This window comes from Falco cherrug, chromosome 7 (genome assembly GCF_023634085.1).
Source record: "Falco cherrug isolate bFalChe1 chromosome 7, bFalChe1.pri, whole genome shotgun sequence".
Taxonomy (NCBI): Eukaryota; Metazoa; Chordata; class Aves; order Falconiformes; family Falconidae; genus Falco; species Falco cherrug.
The window spans coordinates 50,579,362-50,595,475 of NC_073703.1; the positions used below are offsets into that span (position 1 = coordinate 50,579,362).

Genomic DNA, 16,114 nt, shown 5'->3' on the forward strand with positions numbered 1-16,114 from the left:
TTTAAAAGGATTTGGATGTGATTCAAGGATTTAAAGACCCATAAATTCTGCATGAACGTTTGAGAAATTGATTGAAACAGTAATTGGGTATAAGCAATAAAGCACCTGGGAAATGATGGTATAGGAGGTTCTAACTAACTGACTTCCCCCACTGCCCCCTACCAAGGAAAAGCATGTACAAAATCGTTTAGAGCCATCATGGCCAGGGAGCTCTGTGTGGGCCTCCCTGGGGAGATCTGAAAGTGCTTGGTGAATGGGCAGCAGGATGGACATTTTAACTTGTTACCTGTCTGTTTGAATGTATTACGTATGGGAAATTCTTGTCGCTGTTACAAGGTTCCTAATTCTGCTTAGTGTGCAGGTTGAACACTGTAGGACACTGCCGGAGGAGTGATATAAAGAATATTGTAATGCATTTGTTTAAACGGGCATGTGGTTTCATCTGAAAATATTGGGTGCAGTACTGGTCCTTTTTAGGAAGATTATTGAGGAATAAAAGGAAGTTCAGAGAGGTCTGACAGGACAAAGCCATGTGGAAATCTTGCCTCAGCAGAGTATTACATGTCTCATAGCAGGAACAAGGAGGCAGGCAATAAATAAGATGAAACACTCCTTCTTTCAAACCACAGTTTAACTGTTGAACTCAGGTGGGAAAACATCAAGGGCAAAAGTGTATCAAAATTCAGAAAAGGCCTGGCTATTCTGTGTATTTCCAGGAAAGCCAGATTTAGGATAACTGGAAGTGATACTGCATTTATCCCTCAGGACTGACGTGTTAGAGATGAGGGTGAAATGCAGTATTAGGGTAGATTATTTTCTTTGAATTTCTCTCATGACAGATACTTATACCTTCTTCTGCAGCATCCAATGTGACTGCACAGCATAGCCCAACAAGTATCAAAGCAAACGGAGGCGTGTGTGGGGTCATGGCTTAATTTCTCAAGCCTAGAAGAGTCTCTCTCTGGCCTTGTTTGATGCTTCTGACACTGGCTGGTACCTTCATAAGCAGGACATGGGTGGAACAGACCCACCTTGCTTCCACGCAGCAGTTCCTGTGGTCTGGGGGAAGCCTTGATCTTTCACATGAAAACTGCATTTCAGCCGTTTAGTTGGCTTCTCCATTTTCTTTAGGGTACAGGCATAAGAAAAAAAATATACTTTTCTAGCTTTTGTAGGAAAATCCTAGAGAGTTCAATAGGAAAGAGAAAATTAGGGATTCAGTGAAATTAATGTAATGATCCTTACTGGTGTTTAACTACTTTAGGTTAACTGAACTATCTTTTAGGTTTTTGAAGACTTTTGTCTTTGAGGGTTCAAAAAGTGGTTTGGAAACATAGTTTGCTGTCTTTATTACTGTATCCTTTACAGACTAGCCATCTTCCAGGAAGGACTGAATTCATTCTAAAGTTTGGATTCATTACTAAGATGTTGTCTTTGGACCTGTGAAGGTTTTTATACTGTAAACTTTACATTCCAGATAAGATAGTGTCTGTCATTTCCTACTTTCTAGAGCTACTCAGGAATGAAAATGGACTCTTAGAAGCTACCAGTGGAGAAGAAAATGAAGGAGTTTAATAGCAGTTAGCTTAGTGGGCAAATGGGAGGCAGCTGTCGAGTTTCTTTTCACCAGATTTCCTGCTCACTAATTTAACTTCTTGGCGACTCATCTCCCCATCAGTAAACTGGGAATGAAAGTATTACCTCACACTACCTTGTCAGTGGGATATTAAATTTAATAATTAAAAAATGCTCTAAGAGTTTTGGATGAAAAGTCTCCTGGAGTGTTGGAGAGCAGCACCATACAAAACAAACGTGTCTATTAAAGACAGCTGCTGGTTTTTGACCTTGAAGCCTGTCATTCCCTCCAACTTAATGTTCAGTATCTTTGGGACAAACAGGGAGTAGCTGTACTTTCATATATGTTCTACTTATCCCTCAACCTTTCCTTGCTCATTCCTTTTTCTAATGCATTTGTTTGCTGAGTGTATCAGTATCCAGAGGCAGGCACAGCTTGTCACAGTGAAGACATGTTTGTTTCTGATGCCCTTGAGCTTGCTTGAAGCTTCTTCTCTTGCTGAATATATGATGACCCCTTGGGCTTTGCAGTCCCACAAGGTTCTAAATACAGAGCAAATGCTCTTTTGCACCTATGCACAGGACTTTCAAACCAGGCCAAGCCCATAGCCAGACGTGATTATGGAGGTTTCTTAGTGAATTTAGGTTAAAGTGTTGGGATTTGCATGTAAATCGACTCTAAAATCCCTTCTTTCTATTGAAATGTCTGAATTTAGCATCCAGAGGGAGGCACAAGGAGTTCATACAGGGAAACTCAATCTGTATGATTCTCTGTTGTCTTCTCTGTCTCTTATAGCTCAAGTAAGGGAGAAGTTGGGGAAGGTGGCATAATGGGGTGGGTATGCTGAGCTCTGTGCTGAAGACAGAGGCCCGATTGAATAGACTTCCTTGTGATGAGAAGGGGGTTCAATTCACAGTTGACCCCATCCCATTGTGTGGGTTGTCCTGGGAGTTTCCTTTGAAAATCCCAGTGGTTTGGGTCTTCTGCATGGTTTGTACTCAGCCTTTCCCTCCATGAATAGAACAGCTTTTGCTGGAATTTTTTGCTGGATTTTCTGTGGTTATTGGCTGAGCAATGCTCTCTCACTTCAGAAGACTTGGGCAAGCATGTTGTAGAAGCACTGATCAGGGACCCTGAATCATTTGCTGGCTTATAGTTTTTCATATATAGAATAAACATATTCCTGGGATGCAATTGCCCCAAGAAACAGATTATACTTTACTGTCCCAGGTGGAGGTGTTCATTCATTATTTGGATTGCAGGAGTGTTTTGGGACTTTATAAACATGAATTTCTGCCCTGCGGAGTTTACAACTCATGGTGATAGAAAGGCAGGGAGTTTTAGGCAGACTGGGGAGCACAACACAGTCCTAAAAGATGAGCAGTGGACAGAGCTGTGAAATAAGGACACCAGATGCTGATTTGTAAGCATTAGTCCTGTACATTATTACTTTATAAATCTATTGACCTAGAGGAAGGAATTCCTTTTAGAAAGGACAGAGTACTTGAGAAATCTATACCTGACATTGTCAGGTAAAAAGACATTCACGATGTCTCTCTGCCATAGGATTGCTCTGAATGAACCCCTCCATGAGTAGGGTAGAGGCCAGGATCTACAAGGAAAACTGAATTCTTCCCTAGGTGTATTTTAACATCTTGCTAAAATTAACGTGCTGTTATTTGCCTGTCTGCTGCACTACATAATCTAGTAGCGGCATTCAGAAGGGGGAATAAAACTCTATTCTTCCACTTGTACGGCAAGTTGCATCAAGCTTCCTCATAAACCTGCAGTCTTTGGAGTCCTGTGCCCCAGGCCTGCCCCCAAGCCAGCCTCTGGCTCTTCCTGCAGTGATTGGGGGCCGTCCTGTTTTATCGGCTAGATTCTGCACTCATAGCTGTACTGACTGGTGTTTCTTCATTGGTGTAGGTCCATTTAAAACAAACTGAAGATTTTATCTAGTCAGTATTATGTGAAAATTCAAGACACATCCCTTTGTTTTTGCAGTTCAAGTTCTCAGCATTGGCCCTACACATGAGGTCTCTGCTTCCCCACATGTGGAACATGCCCTGGTGTAGGAGAATGCTGCTTGAAGCCATGCTGTATAAACTGCCAGATAATAAATTGCATTAAACTACTTTTCTACTTCAGGAGATCAGATCTTCATATTTGTTATTTCAGTATCTTAGAAAGTCCTGGTTTTGTTCTTTGTTTGAACCAGAGGGAGTTTACATAAAGGAGAAGGATTTTTTCCCCCATTTATTTCCTCTGCTACAATACGTCCAGCCTTTTTTTCCTGTAAACAAGCACAGCAATTGAAAAGATCCGAGGTTTTCAGTAAGACAGAAATTAATACTATATGGAGATCCTTAGCAGTTAAAAGAAGAGCTTGAAGAACTCTCCTTCAAGATAGAAACAAGCTTGAAAGTCTGTCAGTATTCTGCTTGTCATGTCTGTCCTTCTGCTTGTTAGCTGTCTGGGGGAGACACAGTCAGTGTGTTTTGTTTTTCAGAAGTTGATCTGCCTCTGAAAAAAGATGGGTTCACCTCAGAAAGTACAACTCTGGAAGCCTTGCTGCGTGGAGAGGGAATAGAGAAAAAAACAGATACTAAAGAAGAAGACACTATACAAGAAATCCAGGTAAAGGAGAGCCCCATACCCTGACAGCAGGGCTCAGTTTTACAATTTGTCTTTAAGCCTAGCAGATTTTGTCCTGTGGCAGAACAGTGCATCTGTTGATAGTTGTGTCATTCTACTGTCAAAATGTTATCAAACCATTGTGCTACACTGTGATGCTCAAAATGAACTTGGGATCTCGTACAGTTCTCCTGTCACAAGAATATCGCTCGTTTGGCTGCGTTCTGCACAGTTCCTATGCTGGGATTTGCTTTGCAGCTCTATGAGATGGTTGCATATAAAACTGACAAGCAGAGATGGGTCCCAACCATAAACTGAATTTTAGTGCCTCATATTTAAAGTGAATTTGGAGATGGATTTGAATTTGGATTCACAGTTGCTGACTGTACACAAAAATGTGTCATTTTATACTAAGAAGTCTTCAGGAAGTATACAAGCAAAATAAATAATTAAAAATATTCTAATCTTAATTATCTCAGTTATTATTAGTGATGCAAGTATGAGAAATATTGCCTCTTCAGACACATTATGATTTGAAAGTTATTTGTCAAGATTCCATTTCATCCTTTAACAATGAAAAGTAGAAAAACATTTGTGGGTCTGTCATAGAAAGAAATCAGCTAATATAAAGTGTTCTTATATAAATGCATGTCACTTTATAAAGGCATCTTTATATTGCTAGGAAAGCAGGTCTCTCCCACAGCAGCACATCTTTGGTGATGCTAAACCACCAAAATTAGTGATTTTTAGTGAAAGCCATTGGCATATGTGTCAAAATTGGTAATTTTGGCTGAGATATAACATGTTGCATCTATACCTAAAACTAGTAAAAAATTGAGTGGACAACGCCATGACAAATGAAACAGAAGAGCATGGGCATCAAATCTATATTACTTAGAGCTCAGACCTACTGGTCTATTTCCTAGAAATTTCACACATGTGAGGGCAGCAAAATTAGGTCTCCTGTTCCCAGTTACACAGGTAAAGGAGCACCATCAAAAAGGAAGCATCCCATGCTTGTGGAGTGGGAAAAAGCTTGCAAGAGGCCTGCTCTGTGTCTCCTTCTTCAGTAGTGTATCTGGGCCTATTAAGCCTGAGAGCCCTAAAGCTCTGTTTATACCTGCTTCTGAGGTCACAAGAAGTCATGGTGCAGCATCCTTATGAGACTGACAAAAATGAGATGCCTTTGGATGTTGCTGTGCAATTGAGCTTCCAAATTATCCCCAGAAGCAGTCCAAGGAAAGATACTTCAGTAATGGTGGAACTGGCACAAGCCTGGGCATTGCAGAGCAGGGAGGGGGGTGCAAAAATCTACAAAAAGTTATCAGCTAAACGACCATAGCTGTGACCTGTCACCTGCATGTTAGTTTCATCAGAACAGATGCAAAAGGCATGTCTTGCTGTTTGCTTGTTATGCAAGCACAGCTTATCTGGATTTGGTCTGTACAACAATGACTGCCGAAGCATTTGCTAGTAGCCAGCTTTGAGTGTGTACTTCAGCACCTGGCAGCTAGACTGTACCAGATCAAAATCATGATCAGTGCCTTTTATCCACATGACAAATAAGAGAAGGCAAATCTGTTTTGTTCCATTGCATGCTCTTCTGTGCTGTAACGTGAAAGGGCCTGGCCTCAGTGGTGATGAAAGTGAGCAGGTGGGATAGACGTAATTGTAATTCCCACCTCAGCCCCAGCCGCTTACCCCCCTCTCATGCTCATAATATCTGTCAGAAGAAGACTTGGTGATTAGCTATACTGAAGTACATCAGGCTGGGAAACTGTTTTAGAAAGACAGAATAGGAAAAGAAAAGTTACTTTGCTAAAAAGGGTGCGGGTTCCCCCTGCTAAATAGATGGCGTCATTGGGGCCTGCTGTACAGTTGTTACTTAACAGGCTTGAGGATTTTGCCCTACAGTAAATTGGTATTGAATGTGTGTCTCCATTGTTTGCTGGAGAAGGCTTTGAATAGCCTTTTGACGATGCATCAGAAAGGCTATGCCCATTCTATCAAGGATTAAAGTCATTACCCTGGCAGTGTCACCAGATTCACACTTGGTTACTTACTATCTGTTTCCTAAATTGATGCTGCAATTTTAAAGAAAGAAAGTGGTTTGTAATACTTCTCTTAACTGCTCTTGTGAATTATTATTGTTGTTGTAAAGTAGCTTCTTCCACTCCCACATACAATATGGTTGCAGTCTTCTCTTTTTTTGGAGATACTTTAAGATAGGAAGCAATGTGAAACTATAAACTCATATCAGTAAGTTTGTTTATTTTCTTACTTACCACTAGCCTCCTCATGTGCAACATTTTCCAAATGCTTCGGTTTCCTAAAATGAAGCCAATTAATGTATGCAATTGCATGTATTTCTAAGAAACATTTTATATATGCAGAACTGGAATTTGCTTATCTTTTACACCCTCTGGTATTTAATACTGTAGCATTTTGTGAAATTTTATTTCATAATGGTCTGACCTCATTAATAGCCTCCTGAGATGTAAAAATAAAAGGAGCAAAAACCAGATGAAGACTTGATCCTCTACCATGTTCTAAAAATTGTTTGTACTTTTCAAAAGGGATACTGTCCAATATTAGTCTTAAAAAGTTAGCTGATAAAATAAGAGTAAACCTGTATAGTTGGTCTTCCAAATACAGGGGTTTTTAAAAGGGAAATTTCTGTTGTATCCTTTCCCACAAATTCAGAATTTGGTGCTTGAGGTATGCAGAAAAGAGAAAGCAACTGTGACTTGCTCCTGTTCTCCCTCTGCTGGCTCTCAAATAGCTGTTAAGTAGAAATTTTACAGGGAAGGGACAAATACAGTAAGACTGAAAAACTTCCCCATAAGTTTATTGTCACTCATTATGCGTCATGGCTGCATGTTGTAATTTAAATGAAGGGTGGCATGGCAAAGATAAATTAGTCATTCCAGATTAGTCCCTTACAAATTGGCACTGCACCATGAATGGCAGGAGTGGCTGGGACCCATTTCTGTATTTCTAGCAGACATGTCAACAGGGCCTCTTTCCACAGTAGTGTTGTGATGATTGGTCTTGCCTTTGTCCATGCCATGTCTGACTTGTGCAGTTATTCAGGATGTCCAGCCTGTGTTTGATTCTGGAGAGGTTACATTTCAAAAGATGAAGATGAAAGTATTTAAATTCCCTGGCTTGGGCATCATACAATTATGTAAGATGATGACTTATTTTTCCTATTAAACAATGTATTGAAGGAACTGTTGCTATTGTTCCTATTAACTTCAGTGAGACCTGTACTTCCACAGCGTTCGCATGCAGCCAGACCCCTGCTTCCAGATTACGGGGTTGTACCTGTGGTGTATGCCCTGAAAGATGTTACTTTCTAGATCCACCAAACATGCTGGAATGCATGGAGGAATTTTCTCTGTTTTTGCTAAACAAAGAAAATTGTGAGCTGCCAAGGAGGAAACCACTGGTTTCTGTCTTCTTAAAGTGCATTCTCAACATTAAAGGAAAATAAAACAATTTAAGGTGCAAGAAAAAAAAAAAAATCATGCAAACGATTTCCCAGACAGAGCCTGCAGTTATGCATTCTAATACTTGTGTTGTCTTGGGGTATTGGTGCTCAGTGATGCCACTGTTATTTCTTAGGAACCTGTTTTTCATAGTTGACTGATATCAGTGGTATTTTTTAATAAGAACTCCCTGGAGAACTGAGGGTGGAAGGGAAAGCATTTTGCTTTAGTGGAAAGAAGTAGGGGTTCTGGGATCTGATTTGGCATTGTATCATTGATCAACTGTAATTTAATAACGTGCAGTCTCTGTGGTAAAGAGCAGCAGTTGGCTATGTGTCACCTTGTTTACTTCTAACCATTCCTGTTTATTGTTCAACCACAGAGGGTTTTAGAAAATGATGAAAATGCAGATGAAGTAAATGAGGAAGAGGATTTGGAAGAAGATATTCCAAAACGAAAGAACAGGCCTAGAGGACGGGTAGGTGGAAACTTTGCTGGAATAGAAAGGAAGGAAGCAAACCTCTGCTTTCTAAGTTTACATTTGTCACATGTATCATATATGTGAAGTGTATATCTATAGATATATGATAGTGATAACACTATAGATAATTTTCAATCATATGGTCAAAGATTTTTAATATTTTTTCAGTTTACTTTTGTGAATTACCAAGAAAAAAAGACTATTTTGAAAGTAAAAAGTTGGGGTAAATTTATTATGGTGTTGTATTTACAATTGTAATGTAAACTGTAATAATTATGATGACATCCTGCTATTACAGTGCTCTTACTTTAAAACAACATTTACTAATTACAGAAAAGCAACAAATTCAGTCATGACAGCCAAAAACCCCACCAAAACAGTAACTTGAACTGTGTTAATACATTTTGCAGCTTTCTCCAAGGTAGCCCTTTGTGGCTGACACTGGCCCTCTTGAGCCCATGGCAAATCTTCCATTTGCTTAAAATGGGCAATATTTTATCCTTAGGGGAGTCTGTGTCCCTTTGCTTACCTAAGATGTTTTTTCACAATTTCATCAGGGCACCAGTTAAGTAATGAGGCCAACATTTTAAAACTTGGAATCAACATTTTAAATTGTGGCCCCATAAGCTAGGCATCTAAATAAACATGAACACAATTCTTGGAGGTTTCAAACATTTTCATCTCTTTGGCTCCAGTGGATGCTGCAGGGGCGCAGGAGCTCTAGAAATACCTTTGATGTGTTTGTAGGAGTCAAGCAAGAAGGGCCACATTTTAGGCCAAATGAGCAGGATTTAATAGCTTTTAAATAAGAGAGAGACATGAAACCACATTGAATACTTGCAATGTACTTATGCATCAGACCCTCTCTTTTGGTTTCGTCTGTTGTTGTGTTGTTTCAGTTTTCTGCTCCTCTTTATTTTGGAGCTTAAGTCCTTTAATATAAGATCAAAGCACTTTAATAATTGGATAAGTATATATTTCACCTTCCTTATTCTCAAAATCACCTGAACCAGTTTCTTTCTTTCTTTCTTTCTTAGCCAAAGACCCCCACCTGGAAAAAAATTTTCCAGAAAAATGTAAGTTTCAGAAAATTTGTATGAACCAGTAACCAAAACCAGGAGTTAGAATCAATACATGCACACAAGCTTGACTGTAGCAATCAACTAATATTCCAGGCTAACAATTCTTTTCTAATAAGTTGCTCTCACATAAACTGCGCATGCTGGTTAGGGTTAGTGAAAGGGAGTGAACAGCTAAAAGAGAGATACCACTCAGGAGGAGGGAATTTCCTGTATTCATATATCCCAGGCCTACACAAACAGAGTCCTGAAGTTACCATTATGTGCAAAGGTTTACTTCCCTGTTCAGGAAACTGTTTCAGCATAACTCCATTATTTTTTCTCTGCTAATGTAGGGAAAGCAGTTGGAGGGTACTAGATGTCCCATTCATTTTGAAGCATAAAGTCATGTCTTATTTTCTGCCCTAGAACTGGCCCCCTGTTAAGTACAGGAGCAGCAGGATCTCTTGCCTTTTTCTTGCAACTAACTCCTGCTCTGCTAGTGCCCTGGCTTCATTCAGTACAAAAAAGAGAAGTCTGAAGAGTGCCAAATACTTTGAGCAATTTTCATTTTTATTTGATGGCATCAATAACCAAAGCAAAATGTGTTATAAATTAGGGTTTCAAAATTAGAGCCAGATTCTTTTGTTGTTGAAAACTGGTAAGCCTGAATTGGGTCTGGTCATGAGTGTTTTGCTACTCTTCAAGTTGCCCATTTCTAATGTGAGCCTGACCCAGTGTAGGAAATTGTGGCTAAGGATGTGAAATTAGGGGACATGAAACCTGGGCAGCACTTTGTTTCTGGGAAGGAGTTGGATAGGGTATTTTTAGAGGGCAGAAGAGGGGAAGGACATGCATAGGAAACTAGGTCCTGCAGAGTGTGGCCTTCAGGGATTCAGAGGAGTGAGAAGAGCTGACAGCATTGATGTGGGATTAATGCAATGGAATTACTGCTCTAGACTTTCCAAATTGCAAATGTCCCTTCCTTTCCCTACAGCATGAATTTTTTTTTAATCCTGGCCTCTCCATCTGTCCCCCTGGCTACTCTCTCTGGCTGCTTCAAGGCTGCTGTGCCTTGGCTTCCAGGCTTCACATATCATGTCTCGTAGTCTTTGCTGCATCCCGTGTCATGAGAATGTAGGCAGTTGTGGATGACTGAACTCAACAGACTGGAGTGCTGGCAGCAAGCACAGGGCACTCAGTTTGGTTTATTATCCCCTCAGGGCTAGCCCTGAAATTGTGGGAGCATTAGGAGGGGCACTGAAGGCCAAAGAGATGGATTTATGGAAGGAGCTTTTTAGTATCTTCGCTGGACAAGGAGAATGTTGTAGGAGCTGGGAAGGATAGTTTGCTAGGAGATACGAAAGGAATGCAGCTGCACCTTACAGATTGTCTGCTCATCAGCTGGATATCCCGTGGGACAATTTCAAAGGCCCTAAAGACATTTAGGAACCCAAGTCCCATTGAAAGTCATTGACTTGAAAAATCTTCCCGTGTGTTCAGTGCATGAAAAAGTATATCTGACACGCAGTCATGACATGAGTGCTGTACTCCTGCACTTCCATAGAGAATGGTTTGAAGGGAAGCAGCGGGCTGTGAGACTAGCAAAACTCTGAGCAACAGACCTTTAATTACTGTCCTGTTCTGAAAGGTGCCTCTGTAAAAATAGTACTTTCTTACTCAACAGATCTGTTCTAAGTGTGTAAACAGTCAGACCTACTGACTAGTGGCAAAAGTAAGACTTTACAGCTTTTTCACAGCCCTGAAAAACCAGTGCAGCTGGTAGGATAGGGAAATTATATCCTAATCCAAGTACTAGCAGAAATATTTATTAAGGGCCAATTGCTTGCCTCTGTGAAGACTCTCTGATGAGCTGAGGGTTGTATAGGAGCTGCCGTGGACTGAAATTCATCTTGCAGCACATTTTGCAGTAGTGAGAGAAGAAAGGAACTACCCTGGGATTGATTTCATAGCCCAGAGGGGGTTTACAGAGCTGGCAGTCAGAGAGAAAATATTGCAGACTAGTAAGATGATTTTATGTGATATGGTCAGTAAAGTAGCTTCCACCAAACAGTTGTTGCTGGGGCCTTTTCCAGGGTGAAACTGCTTTTCAGTTCACCCTTACAAATCTCACTCTGCATGTGTGTGCTGATCTGTACAGAGGTCTTTTGCAGAAAGCAGAGCTATACGTGTCATATCTAATAGTATTTACCCTATCTAGACAGCTGCAAATCCATGTCTTTCCTTCAGGACTGTGTTAAGAGTTAGACCTGAGCAATCCCAGGGAAGTAATGTGTGAAGTTTTTATAAATCCCCATATTGTCAGATTTTGGCAGGCCAATGTAAAACTGTTCCTTCTCTTTAGATGTCTGATGGAATGCAGCTCAAATAGTGCTAGTTCAGTCCCAAGCCATAGAAGAGGGACAGAGCTCCAATGACCCCTTTGTGTCTGGGGTGCTAATATTCTCAGAATTTCTACATCTTCTCCAGCTTTACTTGACAAAGCTCTGTCCCTTTCTTATTTTCCCATGCAAAAGCTTGAAGGATTTGAGTCCGGTGGCCTTGTCTAGGGTGAGAAACATCAACCGTTTAATAAGAGGAGCAGCAGAAACAATTTCGTTGCTTTTACCCAGGAATAGAGTAGCTGGCAGAATTAATAAAGGGCTATCTAGCCATCCACCTGCAGATCACTTCCTCAAATAAAGATCAAGTCTAAAATTATTGTCATCTACATGCTGTACATTAGTGAACATGATAGAATCTAAGGCCTTGGTTCCATTCCCAGTTTCACATCACAGCCTCCAGCACTGGACAGATACAAGCTGTCCTTTTGTTGGCATCTCAGCTGAGAAGGGTCAGGACCAAGTAGCTTTGATGCTGAAGTCCACTCTTACCCTTGAAGCTCATGACAGAGTAGTCTGTGCTGTGGAGAAACAGCTTTTCAGTTTCCAGAGCTGCCAACTTGGTATGTTGTAGGAACACAGAACTGCAGAGAGACCTTTCTGGGTAATTCCTGTTCTCTGTTATTGCAGGTAGCCATGTTACCTAATCCTTTCCACCAACTAACCAAAGGTCCATGTTATAATTACCCATGGTATCTTTGTCCCAGAAGGCCATTTCAAAACATTGCTTCTCAGCTAGAAAACAAAACAAAACAAAATGAACAACCCCCCTTTGAAAATATTAAAAGAAATAATTTTACTTCTGTTTTATTTGGGGCCTGTTTTCTGGCTGATTTAATTATTGTATTTATTCTCTAACACCTGTTCATCCATTCATTCATATTCGGTTAAACAAGGTATTTGAACATCTTCAGAAATGAATGTGTGATGATACTTCACTGAATATGTGCTGGCAGTGACCTGCTGCTATGGATGAACAGTTTGGGTTATCTGTGGAGAGATCTCCACTGTATTACAAGGTCCATTAACATAGTGCATATCTCAGGAGATGAAGGGTCAAGCCCACCCTTGAGAAACCTGTATTAAAGCTGAGGATTTGTTTAGTTTACACTACATTGCACGTTTTTCATAGGGGGGTGAGGGGCACAAGGAGATCTGAGGGGTGATGGAATAAAGTTAAACATTCCTCTTCTCCTTGCAGGCTCGGGGATCTGGAGGTGGCAGGAGACGGAATGATGCTGCCTCCCAGGATGATCATGACAAACCCTATGTTTGTGACAGTAAGTAGCACCCAGACAGCTAATTCTGCTTCCAGCTTGGTCATACCAGCTCGGTGCACTCAGGGCTTTGTCTTTTTCCTTCCAGCAAAATATTCTGCTGCTCTTTGACTTGCATGTTTGCCACCTGCTGCTGCTGCTGGTCTTGGTGTTTTTGCATGAAGGAAATAAAATTAAGTCCTTGGCAAGACTCCACTTCCCTTTGCCCTATAATAAATCATCTCTTACATTTTCTTTCTTTCTCCTTCTCTTTTTCTGGCTTCTCTGCCTTTTGTCTTCCTTTCCCCCATGTAAGATTCACCCTCTATTTCTTTCTCTGTTTCAGATAGTTACAAACAAAAGCATAACTCAAAAATCTCCGACAAAGGTACTTCACCCTTGTATCTCTTCATATATTTGGCAATTCTCTTTCCTTCAGTCCTTTTAAAATCTCACTGGGCTAAATTTTGAAGGTCTTACGTTCATCCCTCACTCAGAAAGTACTCTTGTGGCATCATCAGGAGTTGGCCCCTCCGAAGAAACAAACACAACTGGAATCCTTTGTTTTGATACATATTCCCTTTGAATATGGCTGTGTTGTTTGACATCTCGCATTGGGACTGGAGGTGAAGTAAGGCACTGCCCCAGCTGAAAAATTATACCAGACCCCAATGCTGAAACTGAAGAAGGATGCCAGAGTCCTAATATGAGGAAGGAGTCCAATATTTGATACACAATGTACTTTTCTTATGGTCTACTCCTTGGTGCTTTCCTTCTTCTTGCACCTTGAATACTATGTTCAGTTTTGGGCTTCTCACTTCCAGAGGGGTGCTGGAGCGTGTCCAGAGAAGGGCAATGGAGCTGGGGAAGGGTCTGGAGCACAAGTCTTGTGAGGAGTGGCTGAGGGAACTGGGGTTTAGTCCAGAAGGGAGGAAGCTCAGGGGGGACCTTACTGCTCTCTACAACTGCCTGAAAGGAGGCCACAGGCAGGTGGGGGCAGGTCTCTTCTCCCAGATAACAAGCAACAGGACAAGAGGAAACAGCCTGAAGTTACAGCAGGGGAGGTTTAGACTGGGTATTAGGAAAAATTTCTTCACTGAAAGTGTTGTTAAGGAACAGGCTGCCCAGGGAAGTGGTGGAATCACCATCACCAGAGGTGTTTAGAAAATGTGTAGATGCGGTGCTTAGGGACATGGTTTAATGGTGGACTTGGCAGTCCTGGGTTAACGGTTGGACTGGATGATCTCAAAGGTCTTTTCCAACTTAAATGATTCTATGATTCTTTTGATATTCTTTTTTTGCTTCGCTGTGAAATTTCTGTGAAGGGCACTGATCTTACCCACATGCTTTTGAGGTCTCCCATTACTACAGACTTACTACTTACATGCAGTAATAAATTGTGCTGCTGGGTGCCTTCTATCCTGTAAGAATAACCTAACAAAAGTTAATACAAGTAGGAGAATAGCAGGAGGTCTTCATTTCTGTGATCCAAAAATGTGTGGTGGTTTTGAGGACAATTAGAATCCTCCTTTCTCCACTGTTTGCCGTTTTGCAATGTTACTGACCTTAAAAGACCAACCGTTACTATGTCAGTCTATGAGAGTATTTCCTGGTTATTTTTAAAAACATGAAGAAATAAGGAGCATGCATGGTAAATAAGAATTACATTCCATGTGATCAAATCATATTCTTTTATAGTAAGACCAGGTGATCTGGCCAGTACAGTGATGGACATGCTGGGCATTTTGGTTCAGCAAGGTGAATATTCCAAAGGCGATGAGCAGAAATGAAAGACTTGCACACGAATGGGACTGACTGAACACGTGATCAAGGAGGAAGAGCTCTTTAGGATATGCAGAGTGAGGAGATTTCTGTTGTGGTTAAGTAGCTATTCTTGTATGTTGGAAGAATGTGTCTTCTAAGACTTCTCTGGGAGCCCAGTATGTATCTTGCTGAAATCCACAGCTTTCCTCTGCTGCTATATGCATAACTGTCTATCTCTTTTCTGGAATCTGGAACATCCTTCCTAAGTCCAAGGACACTTGTCAGTGGTAGTAATTTTGGACATAACGTCTCTTTATTGTCTGATCTTGCTTTGCTTTTGGAGAACTCACGATGTGCTTAGTAGAGATTTCACAGAGTAAGTGAAACATCTAAGATATCAAAACAGGCAGCAGAAATCTGGACTGAAGTCAAGGCTCTGGTACATTTCTGTACTGATGGAATTTTGCCTTGGCTTACATTTTGGAGCATAGATTTCCTCTTTGGTTTTGGAAATATAAACTTTCCTATTTCATTTGGCTGATACCTTTCATTTTTAGGAAACTTATAGTTAGAGGTGAGTCATAAGAAGTTTTGGAATCCAGACTTCACACACTGACTCCTCCTTTTCCATTGTAGATAGCTGAGAAAAGGGTTATGTGGTAGAAGAACTCTTTCACCTGACTGTGGAGCAGAAGGAAAGAACTGTCCCAATTTTAATGCCATCATCCTGAAGTAATATCCTGGCTTTGTTAACTTTCTGTAGGAATTTTACATACAATTCATTGCGAATAATTGGCTTAAGTTGAGGCTTCTTTCTTGCTTGGGTGGATTTTTTGAATACTTTTTTCCTTTGAAAGTATTTGCTAAATATTTTTATAGATAAATCTCAATCTAATTGTGGTATGTCAGAAATTGGTTTGCAGTGTTCCATGTGCAGATGTTTTGGGCGGATACTTTTGTTTTACATAGAAACATGCAGGTCAAGAACAGTGAATGTTTCCTGTTTGGGAAAACGTGATTCCCACAATCACACTGTTGGTATAAATAATTAACTTAAGGGGTAGACACTTTATTTTTTCTGTATATTATTTAATTTACTTCCAGGTTGCTTTTTCTGCAAGTGCTCTGATATTTGAATTTGGAAAGTGACCACAAAGAAAAAAGCATAAGCATATCTAAAACAAATTAATTTTCTTACTTAACTGCATGGGCACAAAAATTGATTTGTGCTAAAGAACTACTCTGCTCTTTTTTCATAGTTATGCATGTTTATAGGAAACAAGAATATATCACTGGGTTTCATCAGTAATATTAAGATTATGGGAAAAAACTAGTCTCTGTGTCAATAAGATGATGCAAGAATGGTACCCAGCTGACGCAGCCCCTTGTGTTGGAAGATACCAATGCTATTTCTGAAAAGGCCTGCTTTTTGGAAGAGGCATTCAGCTACAA

General features: G+C 40.5%; 1 protein-coding gene across 6 annotated transcripts in view; it reads left to right on the forward strand.

Annotated features, from left to right (window-relative positions):
• DPF3 (double PHD fingers 3) overlaps nucleotides 1-16,114 on the forward strand; it is a 189,786-nt gene that overhangs the window by 122,987 nt on the left and 50,685 nt on the right. For 4 of the 6 annotated variants that reach the window (XR_008733103.1, XM_055715720.1, XM_055715718.1 and 1 more), the window contains 4 exons: nucleotides 4,086-4,213; nucleotides 8,084-8,179; nucleotides 9,220-9,258; nucleotides 12,844-12,922. Coding sequence is in view for 4 of the 6 variants with exons in the window: in XM_055715720.1 (XP_055571695.1) it covers nucleotides 4,086-4,213; nucleotides 8,084-8,179; nucleotides 9,220-9,258; nucleotides 12,844-12,922 (342 nt within the window). In the remaining 2 variants the exon portion in view is untranslated. The remainder of the gene's footprint in view (nucleotides 1-4,085; nucleotides 4,214-8,083; nucleotides 8,180-9,219; nucleotides 9,259-12,843; nucleotides 12,923-16,114) is intronic. The other 2 variants (XR_008733104.1, XM_055715719.1) reach the window with 1 other exon arrangement.